The 24,392-nt window shown below is 55.0% G+C and overlaps 9 protein-coding genes across 9 annotated transcripts; 4 read left to right on the forward strand and 5 right to left on the reverse strand.

Annotated features, from left to right (window-relative positions):
* Window positions 1-58: 58 nt before the first annotated feature.
* UMAG_03927 (uncharacterized protein) lies at window positions 59-1,420 on the reverse strand (the record flags this gene model as incomplete). The annotated part of the gene is made up of 1 exon (XM_011392097.1): window positions 59-1,420. One exon carries the CDS (start codon window positions 1,418-1,420, stop codon window positions 59-61), a length of 1,362 nt encoding a protein of 453 aa, XP_011390399.1.
* Window positions 1,421-5,388: 3,968 nt separating this feature from the next.
* UMAG_03928 (uncharacterized protein) lies at window positions 5,389-9,204 on the forward strand (the record flags this gene model as incomplete). Its single annotated transcript, XM_011392098.1, has 2 exons — window positions 5,389-5,993; window positions 6,090-9,204. 2 exons carry the CDS (start codon window positions 5,389-5,391, stop codon window positions 9,202-9,204), a joined length of 3,720 nt encoding a protein of 1,239 aa, XP_011390400.1.
* Window positions 9,205-10,519: 1,315 nt separating this feature from the next.
* Window positions 10,520-11,155, forward strand: UMAG_03929 (uncharacterized protein; the record flags this gene model as incomplete). Its single annotated transcript, XM_011392099.1, has 1 exon — window positions 10,520-11,155. The coding sequence occupies one exon, from the start codon at window positions 10,520-10,522 to the stop codon at window positions 11,153-11,155; it is 636 nt and encodes a 211-aa protein (XP_011390401.1).
* A 596-nt stretch (window positions 11,156-11,751) lies between these two features.
* Window positions 11,752-12,831, forward strand: UMAG_03930 (uncharacterized protein; the record flags this gene model as incomplete). Its single annotated transcript, XM_011392100.1, has 1 exon — window positions 11,752-12,831. The coding sequence occupies one exon, from the start codon at window positions 11,752-11,754 to the stop codon at window positions 12,829-12,831; it is 1,080 nt and encodes a 359-aa protein (XP_011390402.1).
* A 276-nt stretch (window positions 12,832-13,107) lies between these two features.
* On the reverse strand, window positions 13,108-13,778 carry UMAG_11517 (uncharacterized protein; the record flags this gene model as incomplete). Its single annotated transcript, XM_011392257.1, has 2 exons — window positions 13,108-13,219; window positions 13,351-13,778. The coding sequence occupies 2 exons, from the start codon at window positions 13,776-13,778 to the stop codon at window positions 13,108-13,110; spliced, it is 540 nt and encodes a 179-aa protein (XP_011390559.1).
* Window positions 13,779-14,579: 801 nt separating this feature from the next.
* UMAG_03932 (uncharacterized protein) lies at window positions 14,580-15,689 on the reverse strand (the record flags this gene model as incomplete). Its single annotated transcript, XM_011392101.1, has 2 exons — window positions 14,580-14,752; window positions 14,807-15,689. 2 exons carry the CDS (start codon window positions 15,687-15,689, stop codon window positions 14,580-14,582), a joined length of 1,056 nt encoding a protein of 351 aa, XP_011390403.1.
* A 1,357-nt stretch (window positions 15,690-17,046) lies between these two features.
* Window positions 17,047-17,805, reverse strand: UMAG_03933 (uncharacterized protein; the record flags this gene model as incomplete). Its single annotated transcript, XM_011392102.1, has 1 exon — window positions 17,047-17,805. One exon carries the CDS (start codon window positions 17,803-17,805, stop codon window positions 17,047-17,049), a length of 759 nt encoding a protein of 252 aa, XP_011390404.1.
* A 1,327-nt stretch (window positions 17,806-19,132) lies between these two features.
* UMAG_11518 (uncharacterized protein) lies at window positions 19,133-21,922 on the forward strand (the record flags this gene model as incomplete). Its single annotated transcript, XM_011392258.1, has 1 exon — window positions 19,133-21,922. The coding sequence occupies one exon, from the start codon at window positions 19,133-19,135 to the stop codon at window positions 21,920-21,922; it is 2,790 nt and encodes a 929-aa protein (XP_011390560.1).
* Window positions 21,923-22,246: 324 nt separating this feature from the next.
* UMAG_03935 (uncharacterized protein) lies at window positions 22,247-23,812 on the reverse strand (the record flags this gene model as incomplete). Its single annotated transcript, XM_011392103.1, has 1 exon — window positions 22,247-23,812. One exon carries the CDS (start codon window positions 23,810-23,812, stop codon window positions 22,247-22,249), a length of 1,566 nt encoding a protein of 521 aa, XP_011390405.1.
* Window positions 23,813-24,392: the final 580 nt, after the last annotated feature.

Here is a 24,392-nt window from a genome sequence, read left to right on the forward strand (position 1 = left end):
TACAGGGTACACGTAGAGAGCTGCGGGAACTCAGGTTGTTGGTAAGGTGAGCCATGTATCAACGCACCCCATGCCTGGCGTTCAACTGCGTCCACACTTTCTGCGCAATGCGCTGGAAAGCTTGGTCCATGTCGAGCGATTCGCCATCGTGCTCCTGTGCGTACATGTGCTCCAGATCTTGTCTGCGCGTGATGTTGGGCCGGAGCGCTTTCAGCTCAGCTTGCGAGATACCGGGCGCTCGACGTTGACGTGTTTCGAGCTCGGGCGCGTACTCGAGCAGCTGCACGCGCACTTGACCGTACGCCTTGCGCAGACCGTGGATGGCTCCTTGTTCGTCGATCACATCTTGGGAGGAGGACGAGGACGAGGACGAGGACGAGGACGAGGAAGCAGGCTGAGCAGTGATACCGGTGGGGCGCGTGTCGTCGACCAGGCGGTCGCTCTGAAGGTCGTCGTATTGGACGACGAGTTCGAGGTACTGTGTTGGTTGGTCGTCCGGGATCTTTCGTTTTCGGGTCGCGGCGGCTTTGAGCGCAAGCACGGTGGGGTCGCGATCGGTAGGCTCGTCGTTGGCGTCCTCTGGATCTGAATCGGTACGAGTGGAAGAGCAAGGGATGCGCCAGGTGACCTTGACGAGATCGAACGCTTCTGTACCGAGCGCTTCCAAGGCGGCGTGCGTGTCTTGGTCGGTGGTGGGAAGCTCGAGCTGCTGCAAGGCCATTGCTTGTTGCCTCCTGGAGACATAGGCTTGCAAGTGGCAGTGGAGGTCTGAAAGGAAAGCATTCACGCCAGGCAAGTCGTTGAACTGGGTGAGCATGGTCAAGCCACCCGCCTCGTTGTCTCTGGCTTTGCTGGCTGCTCCACCGGACACTTGTCCGCCTGCGACACTCGGTAGATACTTTTCCACGAGGTTTGCCAGCGGTACCGAATGCGGCACGGTATGCCTGATGAGCCTGAGCCCATCTGCTAGTGAATTCGGCTCGACATCGCCCACAGCGGTACCGGCGAGCTGCGCCATGGAATCGAGCGACTGACTGGGCCGCGAAAAGACAAGGTAGTACGGCTCATAGAAGCGACCCCTCCAGAACGTATCGAGTCGGATACCGAGAGCGAGGTCGCCATCCTTGTCGGCAGAAACAATGTCTCTTGCTTGACGTGCACGACGACCTACATCCAGGTCAAGCTCGAAGCATGTCCAAGCTGCAGTGCGGTAGAGAATTGATTTTTCTTCGAGCGAGCGTAGCTGATGCGCGAGCTCTTGGTTTTCGATGGCGAGTGTGCTGCGTGTGCCGCGTGTGTCAAGCGGAAGCGCTCGGAGGGAGGAGAGTTGGGAGGACAAGAGGGCCTTGTCGGCTCGAAGCTGATTAAGCTTGGACTTGAGCTCGTCGACGGAAGCCGATGCAAGGCTGCTCGAGCTCATGCTGGGAGAGGTTGCTTGTATATCTGGTTGAAGCGAGGCGGCAACTATTGGTGAAGGAGGTGGTAACGGTGAGTCTTTGTTGAGAATGGTCTTGGTCGAGACTGGTGAGTTGGTCTGAGATTTCTCGGGTATCGGTCAAGTTGACGCGACGCGCCCTATCGTGTATGATAGAGTGCCAAAGTCAGTTACTATGAGAGTCACGTGGTCATGTGTGTTGGTTTGCTCAGATCGGGCACAGGCGACTCGTGAAATGTGAATCGGGATTGAATCGTGACTGACATGCGTGAAGGAGAATGAAAAAATCAAGATTATCAAGTAGGAAAAGAAAAAGAAACGAAATTCATCTAAAAAAAGCGCCAAGGAAATCCGAGCATTGTTAAGCTGCACGTGATACAACGCGTTCATCTGTTCGTGGTTGATCTATCGGCGCTGGGTTTGCGAAGGAACGGCGGTGTCAACCCAGGGAAGCTGCTACTAACCAAGTCCTCATCGGATCGATCGGGGGGAGGTCACTTTTGAAGTCAGAAATCGACACTCGTTCCTCCTCGTAAGAGCAAGAGGCTGCGGCATCGGGAGTCTGAAGAGGCCCGATCTGGCTGGCAAGAAACAGGAACGCTTCAAAGTACCGAAGCGCGACGTCTCGATAGACTCGGGTATCGAGCGTCGACGACGGCGGAAGCTGAAATACAAGCTTCGCCGAGGCGCATGTCGTAGAAAAGAACGACGGAACAGGTAGGATCGGGCTCGTGACTACGACATGAACGCCTCATTCCAAACACTCAACACTGCCAAGCTGTTTCAGTCGCATCTAGATGGCAAGAGAGCGGTTGGCAAGAGAGCGCAACGTTGAATCGAAGAACAAACATGTTCGAGCCCCTACCGCCTCTGTCTTGTCGCAAGCGTCATGAGTTCGGGGAGTCGGGCGGGATGTTCACGGTTGGTCAGCATGCCAAACGCCATCATCGTGCTGCAGCTCGTCCGTGTCCGACTTGATCGCCAGAATTCAAGCTCAACAGATCGAATGGGTTATCTGTTCCTAGCTTCAAGCATACGCCGACATGCAAGATTCACAGGCTGAAACGGGGTCGAGATGATGCTGCTGCTCCATCGGTAGGCGTGTCTATCGAGTTGAAAAGAAACAAGAGTCGTGAGCGTAGGATCCAAGCCGTTGACGAGCTGCGCGATGCATAGCTTGCAATACGTTAACTTGACTTGACCAGCCCGCAGCAATTGTCAATACGTTAATGCACGATGTATTAACAATATTTGGGATTCAAGGCGAAAGAGTCACAATCGTCAAGTATATACTATGTACCGTATACTGTACGTGCTTCGTGATTCACGATTGTGATACAATCATGAGTGACATTCGTGATTCAGAATTCACGATTTGAGGTACGCGTCGTGCGTCTCTCTGGGTTTGTACAGTCGTGAGTTTGCGAGACCAACATTCACGATTCACATTCACGATTCACATTCACGATTCACATTCACGATTGTCAGTCAGTGTGAGTTAGACAGTGAGAGTCACGACACACGACGACTCAACATGAAACTCGTTGTGCGGTGTGTGGTGTGCGTCAAGTGACCGTCAGCAGAGTGCCAGTCTGAGAGTGCTTGCCTTGAGAGTGCTTTCATCGAGAAATACAGCTCGGTCACGATTCGTGATTCTTGATTCTGGGTGGCGCCATAGCAGTCACGAGTGGGTGGTGCACCGTCACGAGTAGGCAGCATGCCAATCATGAATCGTGAATCAGAGGCATCTCAACCCACGTCGCAGTCTGCAGCGCTATGCAGAATCGTGCAGCCAACAGGGAACCAGTCGATATGAGACGGCTCAAGTGCTATTCGTGATTGAGCGCAGTATTGGGCATTCCAGCTAACTTGGTCAACTCAGCTTATTTCATGATTCCGACCTGCATTAGAACCGCCTTGGTTGCGTATGCGCTGCTGTCAACATCGCCGAAGCCGATGCATCCACCGTTTCCCACCTCTGACATGCTCCCCCTCCTTGCAATCGTGTATGCGTCGGCTCTCTGTTATGTATACTGTACACTCACTCAGAACGTAGCTGCCATGCCCACAGCATGAGCTTTGCGATCATGTCAGCCGGATCGAAGCTCCAGACTGGCTTGCAGCACGCTTTGCTGCACCTGGCCCTCTATGTGGCTCGGTCGAGACTGCCTGACTTCTGCGCGCCGAGTATCAAGCCATGTATGTCCTTTGCTCTAGCAAGACCGCAAGCCAGCCATGACAGCTGTCCAATCTACAAGCTGCAATTTCAGAATCGTTTGTGAACTTTGCCCATGTCATGTACCGTTGGTTGCATCCAAGTTAGCTGATCGTCCTGTCGCCCGCTCGACCATCGGTTGCGCCATATCCCTCTGATTGCTGGTGCCTTCTGTCAGCAGCAAGCTCAACACCCTTCTCGTCCGGTGTTTCTCCAACCGGATCGATGAAAGCTTCTGTACCGCAAACGATGCGTCTCATGCGTCTCAGCGATAGAGACAACACCACTCGGCCTCCTCATCCTGCCTGTCATGTCAATCTTTCGCGAACCAGCTGACCAAAGCTCGGCTAGGTTCATGCAGGCTCCTCTTCTCTCCACTGGACGCGCGTTGTGCGCTGCTGCTCAAGTCAAGGCTTGAGCTGTTCCACCCAACGATCGCCTACAGCCTGGCATGTTGCGTCGTCCTGAATCACCTTTCAGCTGTCGTTCATCATCTGCGTAAGGCTTCTGCGGCTCGAGCGTGACCAACTAACTGGCTGAAAGCAAGGCGGTACGTTTCAGTTTCAGTAGCACCAATACTTGGAATACAAGTACAACTTGAGCAAAAGCTTTCGATTTAGTAGTGACGAAAAGGAGCATTCCGACACGCAGCTTAACTAGGCTGGTCCTGGCAAGCACAAGACGAGCTAGCGGCTGTGCCAATACCGAGGAGCAGCTCAAGACTCGAAAGCGCAGATGACGAGAAAGCTGTGCTGTTTGCAATGTGTTATGCACACTTTGTTGATCGTTTCGTAAACTCCGCTCTCGAGCTCGAGCGCCAGAGTGTTGTTCTCCTGTCTGTTTGCGTGTTTTGATCTGTCATCCGTTTCATAACTTGCTTGCTTGCATCCCTCGCTTGCTCCTCTTCCGCTTTCCCGCGTAACCTCGTCGCCTTCTAGTCCTCTCTACCTCCGCTCGATCGACGCCAGTTCTGCCGCAGCCAGTGCTGACCTGTTTCCTGGCCCGCGCTAAACTTGTAGCTCCGATCCACTTTGCAAAACAACGGCTGCTTCTGCGGTGCCTGATCGAATGCTTCCTCAAAGTGACTGCTGAACCGTGGTGGATAGTCTGGTCGAGTCTAGGCACCTTTGTCCGTTCCTCTCTCTTTGGCACCTCTCACCACAGCCTCTACTGATTGCAACTTGTCGCTCTGCAGAACTTGTCCTTGCAACTGCTCGACTTCAAACTGTTGTCTGCTGTCTGCTGTTCCCTTGGCCCTCTGTCTGCTCTGGATTCCTTCTCCTCCTCTTGATCGTTGCCGCTCACCTTGCTGTCCCCTTCGTGGCCATTGTTTCATTCCTTCAACAATCATCTATCATCTTGACCTCTATCTACCCCACTCCTCTCTACACCTCTCCCCTCGCCTCGGAACACCCCTTTCCCGTCTCACCTCTTCCCCTTCACCATCGACGCGGCCTCAACATTTCTACAGCTCCAACAACGGCGATCAGCGTAGCCGGTTCGAATTACTCTATACATTCTTTTGACAGCATCACTCTACCCGACCCACAATCATCCACATCGTATCGAGTCTATTGAACAACACCGTCTACTTTCAATAGGCATATCCAATCGCGTTTGCCAACGTTGACTACACACACACACACGCGGCTTGCATCCAGTCGCAATCGTAAGCGCAACCACGAATCGCGACATTCTACACCTGTGAGCGTCTGGAGCTTTGGGCAGAGCTTCGATCATGTCTTCCTCGCAACGCCCCGTGGTGCAGCCCATCCCGCCCTTCAAGGGAGCGCCTCTGCAGGCTACAGACGTACAGAATCGCAGACCCACCGCCGCGGAAGCCTACGTCGCCTTGGCCAACCGAAAAGCCGGTGCCAACGTTGTCTCGACGCGAGCTACCGGGTGCGAGAATCACCGTCCATCACAACATCAGCCTACCAGCCATCACGCTTCACAACGACAGCAGCCGGCACCAGCAGCAGACCGCCGAGTGCAGCAGTCTCAGCCTTCCGAGCGTCCAAAGCCAGCATCGCGTCTAGAGAGGGAGAAGAAACGTCATCACAATGATCCCAAAAACATCGGCCATTGGAGGCTCGACAAACTCATCGGTCAGGGCGCTTCCGGTCGTGTGCGCCTCGCCATCCATGACCAAACCGGCCAAAAAGCGGCTGTTAAGATCATCCCACGGACGCTCATCAACGCAAGTCGCATGAGCTTGCGTGATGCGGATGTCAAGGCTAACAAAATGATTCTTGGTATCGAACGAGAGATTGTCATCATGAAACTCATCGAACATCCCAACTTGCTCGGTCTCTGGGACGTGTACGAGACATCGAAAGATCTGTAAGTTGCCAACACCCTACCCGACTCAAAAAGACTTGGTGCAAGAGCTGATTGCCAACTTACCGACCATGTTATGCTGTTTTTGCTTCACCACAGATTCCTCATCATGGAATACGTTGCCGGTGGCGAGCTCTTTGACCACCTTGTTGCTCAGGGCAAGCTCTCCCCACGAGATGCTCGAGGCTACTTCCGTCAGATTATTTTCGGCATGGACTACTGCCATCGCTTCAACATCTGCCATCGTGATCTCAAGCCCGAAAATTTGCTCCTCGATGAAACCAAAAAGATTGTCAAGGTTGCCGACTTTGGCATGGCCGCACTTCAGCCTACCGAAAAGATGCTCGAGACCAGTTGCGGCTCTCCTCACTACGCCAGTCCCGAGATCGTCAGCGGAAAGAGGTACAAGGGAACCGCTAGCGATATCTGGAGCTGCGGTATCATCCTCTTCGCGCTTCTCTGCGGACGTCTGCCGTTTGACGATCCCAACATTCAGCAGCTGCTTGGTAAGGTGCGCGCAGGCAAGTTTATCATGCCTGAATGGCTCGAGCCTGCCTCCAAAGATCTCATCTGGAGGATGCTCGAGGTGGATCCGGAGAAGCGAATCAAGATGGCCGACATCATGCGCCATCCTTGGTTTACCAACAACGGCACCGAGTCGTCGGTCAACCCTGTCTCGACGTCGCTTGACAGCTTACAGATGGAGGAGTTGACGCTTGACACGATCGACATTGACATCCTCGGTAACCTCAAGACGCTGTGGTTCGAATTGAGCGAACAAGACATTATCAAGGAGCTGCTCGCTCCAGGTCCGAGCTGGCAAAAGACGTTTTATACACTGCTGGTGGCGCATCGCGAGAATCATTCGGCTGACGATGAAGATGACATGAACGATGATATTCTGGACGAGCAGATCGTCACTGCGAGCGCTGTGCCTGCGCATGCTCTCTTGTCGACTACCAGCGCTGCCAAGACGCTCGAAAAACCTCGTCCTCGCCGCACTAGCGATGCCGCCGGTGCCACCTCGGCTCCAGCCTCTCCACGCCTCGAAAGTGTCGAGATGGATCGTCGACACAGCACTCCAGAAAAAGGCTCGGTATATCACACCACGTCTCGTCGTCCCGACAATGTCACGCCCCCCAAAGTGGCTTCGCCACATGTTCGTCCAGCCAATCCTTCGCCGAGGTTGCGACCATCGCCTCTCGACTCGCCTGCCTCGACGCTGGACAGCGCATTTGTTTCGGCGTCCAAGCTCAAGGTAGCTTCTCCTACCAAGCCGCGCGCTCTTGGCTCGAGTCATGGTGCGGACAAGTCAGGTTACGTGTTGCCACAGATCTCGCTGCAGACGGCGTCGCCACAGCGAAACGAGCGACCGGCTGTCGACTTGCAGCGACGCAATACATCGCCTACCAAGCCCAACACGGTAGGTGTTACTGCGCCTCTCTCGGCTCGCATCGCTCTGGCCAATATGTACGATGCGCCCACATTGTCGCATACGGCTACGGCGTCTTGTGGTTCGACATCGTCCACCGCGTCATCGACTGTTTCGGTGAGTGCAGCTCGCAACCGCGCGAATCGTGGTTCGGGTTCCGAGATGATGCCGCCTCTTGCGCTTCCTGGGCGTGCATCGTCTCGACCAGTGTCGCCGACCAAGTCGACGTTTGGCGCACAAGCTACACTACCCCCGCAGACTGCACCTCAACCCGCACCGCCGAGGCCCAGCACATCGCGAGCATATACGACCCAACCAACACCTTGCATCCAGGTGCCGCAGGTGGGCGATGCGACCATGCAGCGATTCTTCCAAGAGATCGCCGACGAGCTCGCATCCATCCGCGCCACCGGCGAGAAGCCAGATGCGCTACAGTCCAAGCTTGATCAGCTCAAGAACTCGATGGCTTGGCAACAGCAACAGCAGCAGCAGCAGCTGCAGTCACAGCCCATGGCAGTGACGGCTTCGGCGCCTAGCGCGCGCACCAGGAATTCCGAGATGAACCAGTTTGAAGATGCTGAGGACGACGTGAGCGAAGGCGAGAGCATGCGCTCAGTCTCGCAGGCATCTTCGCACCAGCAGACGTATACTCCGTCGACGCCCATGACGCCATTGAGCCCGGTTGAGCTGATTGCTCCTTTGGCACTGACGGACAAGTCCGGGGCGGGCGCTAGGTCGAGTGTGGCCAGTTCGAGTGCGAGTGCGAGTGCGAGAAACTCGGTTCGAAGCGCACGATCTGGCACTGAGGCGAGCAGCTCGGGGACCACGTCGCGACCAACCAGTGTGTTTAGCAACATTAGCACCGGTAGCACGGGGCTCGGCAGGAAGAGGTCGTTGTTGGGACTGCGTCGCGCTGATAAGCATGCTCAGCAACAGCATGCGACTGCGACCGAAGCCAATACGATCCGATCGATCGCGTACGAGTCGACGCCAACGCCGACTGCGCTAGCGAGCGTCTTTGCGGCGCCTGCTTCAGGACGTTTTGTACCGAATGGAGGCGCAACCACAGCGTCTTCAGTGCGGATGCAGAGGCTCAATCCTGGGTTGGGGCTCGACATTGGTGCTAGCTCTGCTGCCGGTATCATTTCACCGCCTAGCACGCCTCAATCGCCCAACACTGCGACGCTGTCGCCGGCACCGGCAGCGTCAGCGTCAGCGATCGCGAGCGCGAGTGCACCGGGCAAGAAGGACAGCTGGTTCGCTGGGCTGTTCAACTGGAAACCGGCCACATTTACGCTCATGTCGAGCGAAAACTTTTCCGAGACGTTGACCGAATGCATTCGGCGCTTGCAGAGCTACGGTGTGCGCGTGGCCATGGACGATTCGTCCGACGTGCACCACACGACGCTCAAGTGCAGCATCAACGAGTACCGCGAATCGAACGGTGTGGTTACTGCGGCCAAGCCGTTGCGGTTCCGTGTGGACGTGCACATTCTCGCTGTGGGTTCGCCAGCAACCAACTCGGCGTACATGGGTGGCGGCTTGGGACTCTCGTTACACGGCGGTGCAGTTGGCACCAACGTCAACGCGACGAGTATCATGACTCACGGGCTGCCAAGTCCCGCTCTGAGCACATACTCGAGAGCAAGCACCCCGGGCGGTGTCACGTTTGCAACCTCGGTGCTCGTCGTCCAGGAAAAGGGCGCGCTGAGCACGTTCAAGCTCATCCATGCTCGTTTGCGACGTGAATGGATGCTCGACCTTGGCTCGGCTATCATCTGAGCTCGGAGCTTGTCCTCATGTCACTCTCGATCCTGTCACTGCTGCTCGCCTTAGCTTGTCTGTTTCTTTCATCTTGTTCGGCGCTCGACTAACAGCATTTCTGTCCTCCTGTTCTACCTTGATTTCGACCGGCTTTGCATGCACCCTAGCAACCCTAACACACTCCACTGTCTCTTCGCTTCACTTGACCTTACGCACCATGCTTCTGTCTTTTTGATCACACACAAACACACGCGTCTTTCCACGTTCCGTCTATGGAATCCACATTCTCTTGTCAACCTGATGCTTGCGAGTGGGGATGCGGCTCGCGCCTGTGTACGAGATACTCGAGAGGCTAAGCTTTTGAGTGGGCGCCCGCGGGGGGGGGGGGTTAGGCGTGTAGTGCCACTTTTGGTTGGTTCGGGTGCAACAGGGGCGATTCGTGATTCGTGATTCACGATCCACAATTCGGCCCAGACTCGGTTCGGAGGTATAAGGCCACAGGCACGCGGCACGGGACACGGAAAGCAGATCACGTGTTGTTCGATTCGGCAGCACAGTTCGTGGTTGTGCTTCTTGCACACGGCACACGCAGAAACGGACAGTTGAATTAAAGCCGAGCATCAACACGGAAGCATGAAGGGTTCGGTCGGACAACAACGGCCGATGGTTTGACAATCTACGTACAGTTGCTACTCACGACTGTTCCTGTAATGTACATTGACGATTTTTTTTTGTATTGCAATCGTGAGTGACACAAGCACACGAGGGTTCCTCGGTCAACACCAAATCACGAATCACTCACGACTGAATTCGAATCACGAATCAAGAATGCGGTAAGATACGGGTGTAATTCGCAACTCGCAACTCGCAACTCGCAACTCGCAAATTTTTAAGCGCTTCGGGAAGTCCGAAGCGCTCCTGTTTTTTCTTTACTTGATTCACAATTTGTGATGGTTTCTTTCTGTTTCGGAAGGGGTTTTTTTTACGGGATGGGAAGAAAGTCGAAGGGGTTCACCTCCACTTTATCAGTTTATTGTTTTGGCTGACAAGCAACAAGCACCAAGACACACACGGCTTGCGCCGACAAGTGACGAGTGGGCAGCTGGCGAGCGAGTCGTGAATCATACGATGACCGATGCGTCCAATCCAGTGTATCTTCTCGTCCGTCATCATCGTCTCGTATACATTCTCTGTCGAAACCGAGGCTCACGTGTCGATCTACTTGGGCGTGGATCAGCAGCGTACGATCTTGGTCAGCTACCACCGATAAGTGCGCGTCAAGGCTAAGGTGTCACCAACCAGTCCAAGCGTCGATCGAGGATAGATTGCAAACATGTCGTACGGCACACACCGAGATGTGGGCGACGTGGAGCGTCGAGAGGCTCAATACAATGCGTCGGTTTCGGCGGCAGCTCGAGGATTTGGAGCGGGGCTCGCGGTATCGGCACCGTCGGCATACGTGCTCAATCGATCCTGGCCAGCTTTCCGCTCTCTGACGCCTGCGATCAAGCTTTTCTTTGTCTCGTCGTTTGCGATCGGCACCGGCGTAATCGCTGCTGATAAGGCGGGCATTCGCTTCGACCAGGAGCACTATACTGACGCAGGTGCCGCCGTGCAACGTCGCTTCCAATCACGCACCCAGTCCGAATGGAACTCGCTCTCCACACGCGACAAGGCGCTCACCTGGGCCAAGGAAAACAAGTTCTCCGTCGTAGCCGCCACTTGGGCCTCGAGCATGGTCGGCATCTTTGCTTACATCCACACCCAACCCATGAGCTTTGCTCAAAAACTCGTACAGGCCAGAGTCTGGGCACAAGGCATCACCCTCGCTAGCTTGGTAGGCATGGCTGCCATCACCCAAATCCCCAGCAAGGGCGATAGCATCATCAGGCAGCACAAAGAGGCCGCCGATCACAGCTGGAGGGAGTTTGTCCCCAGCGATCCCGATACGGATACCATCAAGCACTGAAGCGCCGAAGCGCCGAAGTTCTGATTTCTTGTGTTTGAATCGTACACCACCATTTCGTCATGGTACAGTCTGATTGGGTTTCCAAAACAAATCGCTCGTCCTCGTGCTCATGCTCGTGCTTGAGGCTGTCTGCAAGTGCACCAAGCCGGGCATGGCTGTGACTTGAATCAATTTGGACGTGGTGGCTTAGTCCAGGCTCTGGTGAGTTGAGAAGGAGGCCAGAATGTTGGACGTGGACACGAATCACGAATCGTGAATGTGCAACACGGAAAATGGATAAGCGCGTTAGACCGTGTATCAGGCTTTGGTGCTGCAGTTGCCGTCGTGGAGTCACGCGTTCGAGATTAGGGTTAGTTACTTGATTTCTGGCGGCTTGTACAAATCCTGAATCACGGATCGCGAATCCTATCGGATCTCGGCGAGAAGAAATCACGAATCGGATCGCTCCACACCCGTGACGGCGTTACGGTTTCGATAGATTCGTGATTCACGATTCGACGCTGGTGCTTGTTACCGTTCTATACCTTTGAGCGCGCCCAAGTTTTGGCAGCTGTCTATCTGTATCTTTGGTGTGGCTACTGGTGCACTAAGCCACGATGTCGACGTCCACGCCATCGGTTGCGAGCAAGGCGTACCTGCTGCCACCGGAAGACCTGCACTCGACGCTGTCGTCGATCGAACTTCTGTCGGCCATGTGGTCCGGTACGGACGAACTGCAGCTTACAACCACGGACGAACAGACGATCCGACGAATAGCCGAATATCTGCAGCTCGAACTCGAGACACTGGGAGATCAACGTTCGGTGGGGCTCAAGGATTCGATTGCGGACGAGGTGGTGTTGGGGCTAAAGATCCGTGTCGATGCAGCAGCGCATGCAGCGCATGCCGAGCAAGCGCCACAGCAAGCAGTGTGGATCAAGGTGGCGTTCAGATTGAGGAAGACCAACGCCACAGATGCGCGAGTGAGCATGTGGACAAGCGCAAAGGATGCTCCTTCCTGGCTGGATCGGGCTAGAGTGGATGAGGTGAATGAGATGCTCGCCAAGTATCGCGAGACCACCCACACTGACGAGCATCACGATACAGTCGGAAGCATCTTGAACGCAATCGAAGAGGTATCTGAATTGCTCGCGCTCGACACTAGCGCAGAAAGCGTGGCTCCTCCGCAATCCACTGCTCTGCAACCCACTTGCTCAGCACCACTAGACGCATCATCACCGCCGCCGTTGGTGTTGCGAACGTGGTATTACCTACCTTCGCTTAGCACCAAATCCAAACGGGCCGACATTGTCTCGTTGGCGCTGTCGTCCACTCCGCCACTCACCGGCTTCCTACTAGCGGGCAAACCGGGACTGATCGTACTCGAACACCCGCTCACGTGCGCGCTCACGACCGCCACCGCCAACCTAGCCTCGTTCTGGTCCACCATCAAAACCACCTCCTGGAGCGACATTCCCGCATCGCACAAGAAGATCTCGGAAAAACTCATCCAGCCCGACGTGCAACACGCTTTCACCGGCTTCCAAGACATCACCGATCTGCCCGAGGTGGAAAGCGGCGCGGATAGAGGTCGCAAAACCGATCTCAGCAAGCTTGTCGTATGGTTGGATAACAGAGGCGTGCAGGGCAAGTGGTGTTTGGAAAGGGTGCTCGGCGTCGGTGGTTGGGAGACGTAGACTGCGCCGACTGTGAATCAAAGAATCCTTTACCTGCCGACTCGGCGTGTGGTGCACGAGTTCATGTGATGGGAGCTTCTCGCAAGCGCCAGCTGAAGCCATCGTGATCGTCGGTTGCGTTGCGTCAAAACAATCACGAATCAGATCAGAGAGCGCCTGTTCGTACTACCACACCGCGCACCAAACGTGATACCAAAACCACTGCGGGATAGAATTGCAAAGCTGTGCGATGATCAAAGAAAGCACGACCGACCCAAACACTGCAGCTTGGATTGACTACTTTTTTCCAGCGTCAACGTTCTGATCCTCTCCACCTTCACCGGCCTCTTCGGCCATGCTGAAGTAGCTCCACTGACCTGGAGCAGGCGGGTGCTCGAGTGGTTCCCATCTGTCGCATCACACACACGCCGCAAAAAAAACCCCCGCACACGTTTGCTGTCAGCATCATCACTTTCCACACTATTTGTCTGAAATGAGCGCTTCAGCGCTTCAGCGCGCAAGCAGGGAGCGAATACTCACGCTTTCCAATCGATCATCTTGGCAGCCAGCCTGTACTCGGCCACTGCCTGTTCGAGCACCTGTTCGAGCTGACCTGCGTCCAACTCCTGTTCCGCGCGTTCGTACAGAGCTTCCAAAAGTTCGGGCTCGCTCTGAATCGCTTTTGCGTCGTTAGAGAATTTGGCTACGATATCCAGTCGCTGCTGAGTGAGTGCGGTGGTAGCTTGGCGGTAGACCGATGACTCTGGAAGCGTGGATAGCAGCGAGAGTGTCTTGGTGTATCGCGATTCGAGTTCGGAGAGAGGCGAGCCCGAAACGTTGAGGCCGGTGATGTTGGTCGACTTTTTGAGACGTGCTGCAAACGCGGTGCCAGACGCTACGGACGCCGAAGGCGTAGCTGCAAATCGCACCAGCGAACGGCCAAGTGAAATCGGTCGTGTGACAAACATTGTATATCGAAACCCCTTCCTAGTGGTTATGGTGTGTAGAGATGACGAGTAAAGCCGAAAGCGATCCAAAGGATGAAAGGCGTGTGGAGAGACTCTGTGTGGATTACCAATCCCAAAAATCCGTGTCGATTCTTTGGAAGCGTTCGGATCCGCTTTCAACTCGTCACTCTGCTCTCACAGACTCGTGACTTGGTCGCTCGTGATCGTTTTTGCTCGAGTCATAGCGGCTGCGGCGTAACACTCGGTTTTCTCACCGTCCCACGCTTGACGCAAGACGCTCTCACGTCTGTTAAGTTTCTGCATATTCCTATGGGGCAGGAATCACAATCACAGAATCGTGAGAATAGAGTCGATGATCAATGTAGGAATTCACGATTCATGATATTATTAAATAATAAAGATGAGCGCGATTCGGGTCGAAAAACTATCATACTGTATTTCAATCGTGAATACACTGAGGAAATGATGCTACAAATGATGCTACAAAAGAATGCTGCTCCAGTGCAGCCAGACTCGGTGACTCTCCCTTGCCTAAATCACGAATGAACATTTGATAACTTGCTAAGGGTCGTGACCAGATCCTACTGTCAACCTTGACATTACCAAGCCTGCTTTGCAAAGTGTATCATAAAAACCACTCGCACCTTCCGTCCATGTCGCACGAACATCATGCCCATCAGCATCCTCTGTCTTGTGTGATGATGACTGGTCCCTTCGAGCTCGCTGCCGATGGCGTAAACTGCGTCTGCGATGTTGCTGCCTGTCTTGTTCCTCCAGAAGTGACGAGTCATGTGTCACTTTTCAAGAGTCGCTATCCGTAATCTGCGTGTCACTGGCTCGGTGTTCCAACCGTGCCACTTGGCTAGATCCAAATGCCGTTGCCAGACGTTGAGCTTGTTGCGACTCCTCAGGTTCCCGGATCTGACGAGCCGAAACTTGTGCATACTCCGCATGTTGAGCATTCGTGACCTCGACTAATGTTGGCGAGCAGAACACACCAGTGTCCCTACTACTCGACCTCTACTGACTGTACCCAGCCGCTTCGCACGTCTGTACGGGGTTCTTGTACGCTGGATATACGCATTGGTCGTCAGTCCAATCTACACTCGCTTGGGTAGAGTATATCACCGACTGGATGAAAGACGCCTTCTGCGCGTCCGTCTCGGCGCAGGAGCAGATGTAGTTGGCGTTCTGCTCTCCCATCATGTTAGCTACATCATTGGCATAGTCCACCAAGTCATCACTGCTAGCATGGTAGCCATCGAAGTTCTGGGCGTTATACTTGAGGTTGGTGGGGTCTTGGGCATTGTATGCGATGTTGGAGATAAATTTGTGCTTCAAAGCAGGAGAGCACTCGGAGACATCTCCGTCACCGTAGTTATCGTCGACGACAGCTGCGTCGGCGGTGCAGTCTCGAGCCATGTGCCATCGTTCTAGATCATCTGGATGCAAGTGCTCGTTGGTCAAGTGGACTGTCGACAGGATCTTCCACCCGCCGGCGGCTGGCAAAATTGCCGTCACCGTAGTATGGTTCCCGTGTTGACCGTTGGTAAAATGGCTGAGATAGTATTCCGGTTCACCGTACTTATCGTGAATGTCGCGCCTCACGAGGCCGCGCATGTTGCCGTGCACCCGGACGCCTTGCATAGCAGAGAGAGGAAACGTCTGCGGCACCACCGTGTTAGGCGCCATGGTACCGGTATCAAAGAAGTTGAGTCCCGACGCGATCACCGCTACGATCGGCGCAGCGTAGCACGCCGCTTTGGCAGCCGAAGATTCCACCGAGTCCGTCCATATCGTGCAAGCAGCAGTCAAGGCTGTCGATGCGAACTGGACTATCTTGAGGAACAGCCTCGACTTGAGGAACGCTAGCAAGAACCGCTTTTGCAATTCATCGTGTGCCAAATACATGTCTACAGATGCGTGAGCCAATAGAAGACCACCAACGTGCTGGCCAGCACTGCTAGGAGCAATATAGCGTTCTTTGAAGAGAAGTCGTAAGCGGGTCGCGTAAAGTCTAGCGGCATAGACGCTGGCAGACCTAATTGGAGATGCCTTGGTAGCCTACTACGTGAAGCGGTTCAACTTGGAGAACTTGGCAAGGCGCTAGGTCACTTTATGCAGAGTGCAGGCAAAGCGAGAGGAACGGAGCGTTAGAAGACTCGAAAGTGAATCGCCCACTGTTTGATGCTCGACCGAGAGGCCTGTTTTGGTCGGCAGGGTGGGTAAGGGTTGGTTATTTAAGTATGGCAGGACTAGCCACGCTGCCAACCCATGCAAAACCAAGACAGACGGCCATCGAGGTGCAACTGGGGAAAATCTTCGGGTCGGCAGTAACCAAGGAGGCTCTTGACCCTCAGGTTCCTCAGAGTGAGTCCAAGTGACGGGATTGCTCAACAGACTCACCAAGCTCTGGTAACAGCTGTCCTGAGAACGGGGTTCAATTGCCGGCGGTAAGGTTACCGCTCCAGGGCAGAAAACGAACAAATTTAGGAACGCGCTATTGGATAGCGCGGCGTCTAGAGCGTTTCTTTCGAAGGATTCACGATTTGTCGGACCAACCAACTTAACTTACGTCAGAACCATTCGTAATTGTTTTGCAAAGAACCTTGTAAACTTTGTTATTGATAACCAAAGTGAAGTTGAAGATCACAATCCCAGTCCGATTGGTTGTCTAGACTTGCTTTGGTACAGCGGTTAAGCTTCAAGTAAGTTGTAGAGTCCACTCACCACTATGGGTTGGAAAAATTTCGGGCTCGTTGCACAGAAAATCCTAGAGCATGTTCTCATGCAAAGGTCGGGGGAGCATATACCGAAACGCATGGATGTGCCTGTGCCTAACGCAGATGCGCGCGATCGGGGAGGGAAAACTATTTAAATACAGTACACTTGTGACTGAGAAAATGAGTGAATGATGCTGGAAAAGAATCCTCATACTGCTCCAGTGCAGCCATACCTGCAGCCATACTCACGACTCACTCGTCCAGTCGTGAATGTTCTACTTCTGGAGCTCTCCACCCACTCAACATCTCAGTGCAGCACCCCACACCATTTGTGATTCATGATTGGTGATTCGCACGCTGCACATTCGCCGGACTTTGCTAACCATTTCACTGGAACCGGACACACTGAATCTAGGAGACAGGAGAGCGAGAGTATATACATGATGTTGGTACAACAACGCAAGGCCGGAGCAAAGAAAAGATCAAAGACAAGGCTACAAGGGCGAGTTAAACTAGGCCACGTATCTGAGCAGGTTGACAAGACTTTAAAAGTCTCCACCACCAAAATCGTCGCCACCGCCAAAGTCGTCCTGCTGAGCATCCTGATAGCCGTCCTGATAAGCGTCATTCATGCCGTTTGCAATGAGCGCACCGCCGAGCATACCGGCACCGAGGCCGAGGGCAGCACCACCTGCCATGCCCATGCCACCACCGCCGCCGCCGCCGAAGCGACCACCTCCCATCCTTCCACCTGCCATCATAGGCTGTTGAGCGTACATAGGCTGTTGGGGGTATGCAGCGTACCCACCTTGCTGAGGATATGCGCCGTATTGCGGTTGAGCGCCGTAGGGCGGTTGCTGATAGTGCTGCTGCGGTGGTGGCTGCTGACCCCAAGCGCGACTATCGGTGGGAGGACCGGATGGGGGAGCATAGCCTCCTGAGCTGCTGCCCTTGTTCTCCTCATCTGGGTGTACCCAGATGGAACGTGGAGGCGTAGCTTTGGTGTCGACGTAGAAGTAGCGAGAGTAGTTGTTGTCCCACTGCTTAACCCATCCTTCCGGCAGTGGACGGTTGTCGTCCTGCGGCTTCTCTGATGTTGTGGAAGGCGGTTGCGGTGAGGACGCAGCGCCGTGCTGCGGTGGTGCTTGTCCATAGCCGCTGCCGTACGAGTTTTGGTGTTGATAAGGAGGTTGCTGACCGTATCCGCCTCCAGCATAGCCGCCGCCACCGCCGTACTGTTGCGATTGGGGTCGGCCGGAGCTGTTGCCACCGACCTTGCTGGCGAGCTTATCTAAGAGACCCATGGACAAGCGCGTTTGTGGAGATGAGGTTCGAAAGGGCTGCGTGCAGGCGACCAGGAGATACAGTATCTGTCTTGAACAGACGTGGACAACAAGTAGATGGGAGGATGTGAGGTTGCGAGGTTGCGAGGATAAAAGCAGCTACACGTGGGATCCAACGCCAAGATCGCAGGAGACAACCGGCTGGATAGCGAGAGTCGAGATGGAAGGCGACTGACCAACTGACCGACTCAAAGAAAGGGGTCCAAGCAAGAAAGTCTTGGCGTCAAGTTGGATCAATCGTGAACCACAGAATCACGAATGCGTGATGAGGCAAGCAGCTGAGGCTGTTTGATTTGATCGACGTTAGGCCACTCACGACTTGAAGTGCTCGTCGACGTTGCACGCTTCTTGCTCGGCTGGGTGCGAGTGTTTACAGTACGTAACTCGTGACTGTGACTCTCAGGCTGTCACTCACGACTTGTTAATAAATCCTCGTGCCTGTTGGAATCAGCTGAGCCACACGGCCAAGCGTGAAGCCGTTGCGTTTGTGGATGCTCGTGGACGGGCCATCTTGCGTTTTCACGATTCAGTGCGCCCATCGCCACAGTCACAGAGTGTGAGTCGTGAGTGTGATTGCACAGCCTCTTTTTCTCGTGTTTTTCTCATCTCTGTCTCTCACGTGTCTCTCTTGCGAATTTCGGTCCAACGCGATTGGAATACCCCAACGGTCTAACAGCCATGTGCCGCGATGTGCGATCCACCCAAAAAGGCACAAACAGGCACCGAAGCACTCATGACTGAAGCACTGAAGCACTGAAGCACCGACGCACTGAAGCACTCACGACTGAAGCACAGGGGTTCGTGACTGCAGTCGTGTGTGTGTATGTGTTGATGAAACACTGGTGCGTCAAACACCGACGATGAGCGCACACGGCAGCCGAACCGACACTCACGACTCTGTTGCGCTCACGTCGGGTGACAAAGTCGCGAGTCGGTCCATCACAGTCGTCCCTGCGATCACCGTCAAGGATCATTTGAACAAGCACACGTCCGCTTTCGAATGCATCAACACCAACTCCTCGCATCTTTCAAGCACGACCCGCATCGCACCATCGAGATCTGCACCCTGCCTGCTTTTTCAAGCCAATCTTGGAGCGAGATGTCGACCAGGCGTGGGCTCTGATTTCACAAGCACCTCCTTCGATATACTCTTTCTCGTCCTTCGCTGTACAAGCTCGCAGCTCGCACCGGCATTCGCAGCGTAGACGTCCAACAAAACGATTGCAGCTCGCAGCAGCCCACAGCAGCCTCTATTGTCTCACTCACACCTCCAGCAGCAACCACTAGCATGTCGATGCCCACCGCCGAATCCGACGAGTCGCTCTCGGCGGCCTACGCTTCCAACTACGACAATGCCTACGCCAGTCCGCAATATCATCAGCAGCAGCATCATCATTCATCAGCTCAACAGCACAAGACGCAGCTGCAGCAGCTTCAGCAGCAAAACTCCACCTCGTCCAATAACGCCGAAGTCGCGCCTGTCTCCTCGTCCGCGTCTAGCTCCAACGCTGGCCTGTCTCGCCAGGGCGGAAGTGTAGGCTCCTCTGGCTCGCAGTCGTACTACTCTTCGACCACCGCGATACCACAGCAGCAGCAAGCGGCAGCCCACCCATATCCACCACAATATTCGAACTACCACCAGCTCCACCACCACCCGCAACACTACCCTTCTCCTCCAACTGGTGCCTATCGGCCACCTCGTCACATCAGCAGCAACTATCCCGAACAATCCCATTCAGCCGCCTCCATTTCTGCCAACGCTGCCAACGCTGCCGCCGCTCATCTCGCCCCCACCGCCATCTCTTCCACCATGTACGCCCAGTCCAACATCTCAATGCCTGCGCTACGACCCGTCGGTGCAGATCCTTCAGCTAGAGCTCCTCCTCTTGCAGATGACTTTGGCGACTCGTTTGCCAATATGAACCTTTACGGTACGCCCAAGCTCGGTCCGCAGCGCTCCAAGTCGCCTGCCTACACTTCTGCTTCCGGTGATGCAGCAGCGTCGACCAAGGGCATCGCTAGCGCCGCCTCGGTCCGAGCCAATGCCATGTTTGCCAACCAGGAGATCCATCAGTCTGCTTCCGAAGTGCAACCCGAAAACTCGTTGGCTGCCATCGCCGACCACATTGATCAGGCAGCCGCCGACCTCGATCCAAATGTCGCCGCTGGCTCAGCCTCCACGCCGTCGCATAACGATCACTCGAGCAGTCATCACACCATGGGTAGCAGCGCATATCACACCAACCAATCCGGTGCAGGTGCAGGTTCCGGTGCAGGTTCAGGCGGTGGCGCACATCCAGACTGGAATCCTCAACACGTCACAGGCAGCAGCGCCAACCACGCCGCCTACGCAGGTCACTATGGTTCCGGCGTACGACAGCATTCGGCTCCCAGCGAACATCCTCCTGGTGCTAGTGGTGGCGGGCAGTATGCAGCCGGATCCGCCGACGGTCATGCTGCTGGTGCTGCGGATGGAAATCAGATGTCGTGGGATCCCAACGCTGCAGCTGCTGCGGGCTACTACGCCAATCAGGGAGGAGCAGCGAATGGTGCAGCGCCGCTCTATCATGCATTTCAGCCTCAGGCTCTGCACTCGGCAGGCTATCCCTTTTCTGCTCAAGCTGGTCACGCTCCCTATGCAGGTGCAGGTGCAGCTACAGGTGCACCCTCAAACTACGAGTCGAACCCTTACTTTGCCGCTGCGTCGGGCTACCTCGGCTTCCCCGAAGGCGCTGCGCCGGGATTTCCTCCCGGCGCGGACCCCTATGGTGGCGCGGCGGGTGGACCTGGCATGATAGCCATGGCGGGTGCAGGCGGCGTGCGTCCGAACATGCTTTCTCGACAAGGAACCCAACTGTCCATGATGTCGACCAACTCGAACTCGCTCGCCGGCATGGGCTCGACCAACCCACGTCGCAAATCCAAAGATGCAGCTCCTCAACAGACGCTTCCCTTCAACAAGTCGTTTGTCGCCGAATATCGACAGCGAATGAAGGGCGATCCCGATCCGGAGGCGCAATTTGCATATGCCAAGTACCTGATCGAAGCGGCCAAAAAGGTGCACGATCCGGCCGACGGACCAAAGCAGCAGCGCAAGTACCGGGATACCCTCTTGTCGGAAAGTCTCAAGCTGATCAAGCGTTTGGCGACAACTGGAATGGGGCTGGGCAAGCCTCCGTATGCGGAAGCGCAGTTTTTCCTGGCCAACTGTTTCGGCAACGGCAGTCTGGGGCTACAGGTGGATCACGAAAAGGCATACAATCTGTACGTGCAGGCGTCCAAGCAGAACCACCCGGCTGCCACGTATCGCACTGCGGTGTGCAACGAGGTAGGTGCCGGTACGCGACGCGATCATCACCGAGCGGTGCTGTTCTATCGCAAGGCATCGGCGCTGGGCGATACGGCGGGGATGTATAAGCTGGGCATGGTGCTGCTGAATGGCATGCTGGGTCAACCGCGCAATGTGCGCGAGGCCATTGTGTGGCTCAAGCGCGCAGCAGCGCAGGCGGACGAGGACAACCCGCACGCACTGCACGAACTCGGCCTGCTGCACGAAAAAGCGACAAATGGCGTCGTCCTGCACGACGAGGCGTACGCGCGCGAACTGTTCACGCAAGCTGCACAGCTCGGCTACTCTCCGTCGCAGTTCAAGCTGGGTTCTGCGTACGAGTACGGCAATCTGACGTGCCCGGTCGATCCACGTCGCAGCATAGCGTGGTACACGAAAGCAGCGCAAAAAGGCGACGGCGAGTCAGAGCTCGCGCTCTCCGGATGGTATCTCACAGGCTCCGAAGGCGTCTTGAAGCAGAGCGACAGCGAAGCGTACCTGTGGGCGAGGAGGGCGGCCACCAAAGGGATCCCCAAGGCCGAGTATGCGGTCGGCTACTACTCAGAAGTGGGCATCGGCGTCGCGGCGAATTTGGACGAGGCGAAACGGTGGTACATGCGTGCCGCCGCTCAGGGCAACAAGAGGGCAATGCAGAGGTTGACCGAACTGAAAAAGTTGAAGGGCGGCATGGGCAAGAAGGGCGCCAGACCGACGCGCAAAGATGCCGAAAAGGAATGCGTGGTTATGTGAGCAGCTGAGCTCGCCGATCACCATCCCGAATGTCTCGTACAGCGTCACTCGTCACTCGTCACTACCATCTCAAAATTGACCAGCTTCACAGACGGCCAGTCATTCGGTGATCGTGAATCGTGAATCGTAAATCGTGAATCGTGAATCACGAATCATGTCTCAGTCAAGAATCGTGAATGTGTGCCACTGTGTGCGACTGAGAATTCTTTTCTTTTGGATGTCTGGAATTGCGTTATTCGTGATTGGTGAGTGGTTTTGTTTGTCCAGATGTGAATCACACTGACAGACTGGGATTCGTGATTGGTGATTGTGAAGCTGACGTGGTCAGAGTCTAGCGCGATGATTGGGCTGGTGGTGCTTGGTGGGATCGAAGCGGTTGCTGTCGGCACTCTGGATACTGGCGCCGTGTTTCTTGATGGTGTGCAGATGGTGTTGGTGTTGGAAGCTGAATTTGGAGAGGTCGAGGTGTCTTTTGTTGTCGACCAAGCCTTTGACTGTTGCGAAGAGCTCGCCTATGATGGGCAGGAATTTGTACGCATGTCCCGAGTCGCCACTGACGACCCACACATTGTTGGCCACATGGGCGTTGTGCGAGCCGATCGCCGGATGGTGGTTGAGCGTATCGAGGATCCAGTTTTCGTCGAGCGTATCGCTGTACCAGCAAACCCGCGTCTGCATCACGCGCTCTTTGGTAGCAATCGACGGGTAGATCTGCGAGAGCTCAGAGAGCATACATTCGACTTGGTCAGACGGGATCGTGGTTTCGGCCATGTTGTATCCGACGTCGTCCGACCGAATGCGCTCAGCACCGAGCTCTCTCGACTCGACAGCCACTGCGGCATGCTCAAGTTTCGAATCTTCAAACCGCGGGTAGCCACGCTTGCTCTCGCGCTGCCGAGGCTTAGGGTACAGATACCCGTTGGAATGATACGCGATCTTGAGCTGCCATTGCCCATCCTTGAACACCGGTTCGAACTGGTAGAAGCCCGAAGAAAAGTTGATCACCACCGGCGTGTTTTGCAGCGCACGTGCTTCGTCGTCGGTCAAACGCAGGATGGCTACGCACTGCGCCGATGGACGAGTCATCCACTTTTCAAGGCTCGCACTCGTGTTGCTGGAAACCAGCGGCTGCGCAAGCGTGGTCAGCAGATCCGACGTCCACGCACCGCACGCCAGGATGATGTGTTGCGCGAAAAACTTTCGTCCATCGTTGGTCTGTACTCCAACCACCTTCTGCTCTTCCATGAGCAGCGACGTGACGAGCGCGTTCGAGTACACTTGCACACCCTTCTCGATCGCATGCTGCAACAGAGCGCGACATGCATTGTTCGCCTCAGCCCACCCACCGCGCGGGTTGAAGTAGCCGGTCTGTGTCTTGCCCATCCCCTTGAGCCCGTCGCCCAACCTGGTCTGATCTACACCGCGGAAGATGCGTTGCACTTTTTCATCATTGTCCAATTTGAACGCTCTCGGCGGCAACGTGGCTCCCGGAGGTGCCACCTCGAGATGCGCATCCTTGTTCTCCCAAGCATGCCTGATTCCAGCCTCGACGTACTCGTCGGCGCTTCCACTACCGCCAAAGATGCGTCCTTTGTCACTCGACCGGAACAAGACGCCCACTTCGTGGTAGAAGCGCGAGAGCACCGGATGCGATCGCCAGCGAGAGATGGCCTCTTTCGCCAAAGTACAGTAGTTGGAATCCGTATAGTCGGCACGGATGATCTTGTTGAGGTCGTGCGATGCACCGTCGGTAGAAACGAAGCCGTCCGACGAGCGGTCCAGGATGCAGATGCGCGACGACGGCAGAATCGTGGATAGGTACGACGCGATCGATGTGCCATTCACGCCCGATCCGACGATCACATAGTCAGCATGAGTAGAGCCGCTCATCGTGTCGTTCGTTCCGGACAGGCTCGTGATGTAAGTCACGAGTCCGTGAGTGTTGCGCCGTTGTGATGATGGTACGAAGCCAAGACGTTCAAAGACGTGGATCTCTTGATCTGTTCCACTTATCAGACACTCGATTCTGCCCCCCACCAGACTTGGTCCGACCACACCGCTCCAAGCAACATGCACTTCATCACGAATTCTTGCTTCACTTTCCAGTGTCGAACCCACCTTCCGATTCGTGATTCTTCTCGACCCACTCGTCACTCTGCTGTGCCGAGGCACAACTCTTAATCTTGTTTATTATATTTTTTTTTCGCCGATAACTTGGATAAGATTCACGTATTCGTGATTGTGATTATCCCTTGAATTTCACCGAGCAAGATTCGTGATTGAGCGCCGCGGCACTTCGGCGAATTGCCGAAGCTCGCCAACTTGGTGCTTTGCTGAACGCTTCCACGCTTCGATATCGCTCACATTTTACGCTTTTCCTATCGACTCGTGCCTTGCACCTAGGTCCATCTAGGTCCACACATCTCAATCACGCACTAGTCGGTATTCCATACCAGTTCTTGAACCTACA

This window comes from Mycosarcoma maydis, chromosome 11 (assembly GCF_000328475.2).
Source record: "Mycosarcoma maydis chromosome 11, whole genome shotgun sequence".
In the NCBI taxonomy this organism is placed as follows: domain Eukaryota; kingdom Fungi; phylum Basidiomycota; class Ustilaginomycetes; order Ustilaginales; genus Mycosarcoma; species Mycosarcoma maydis.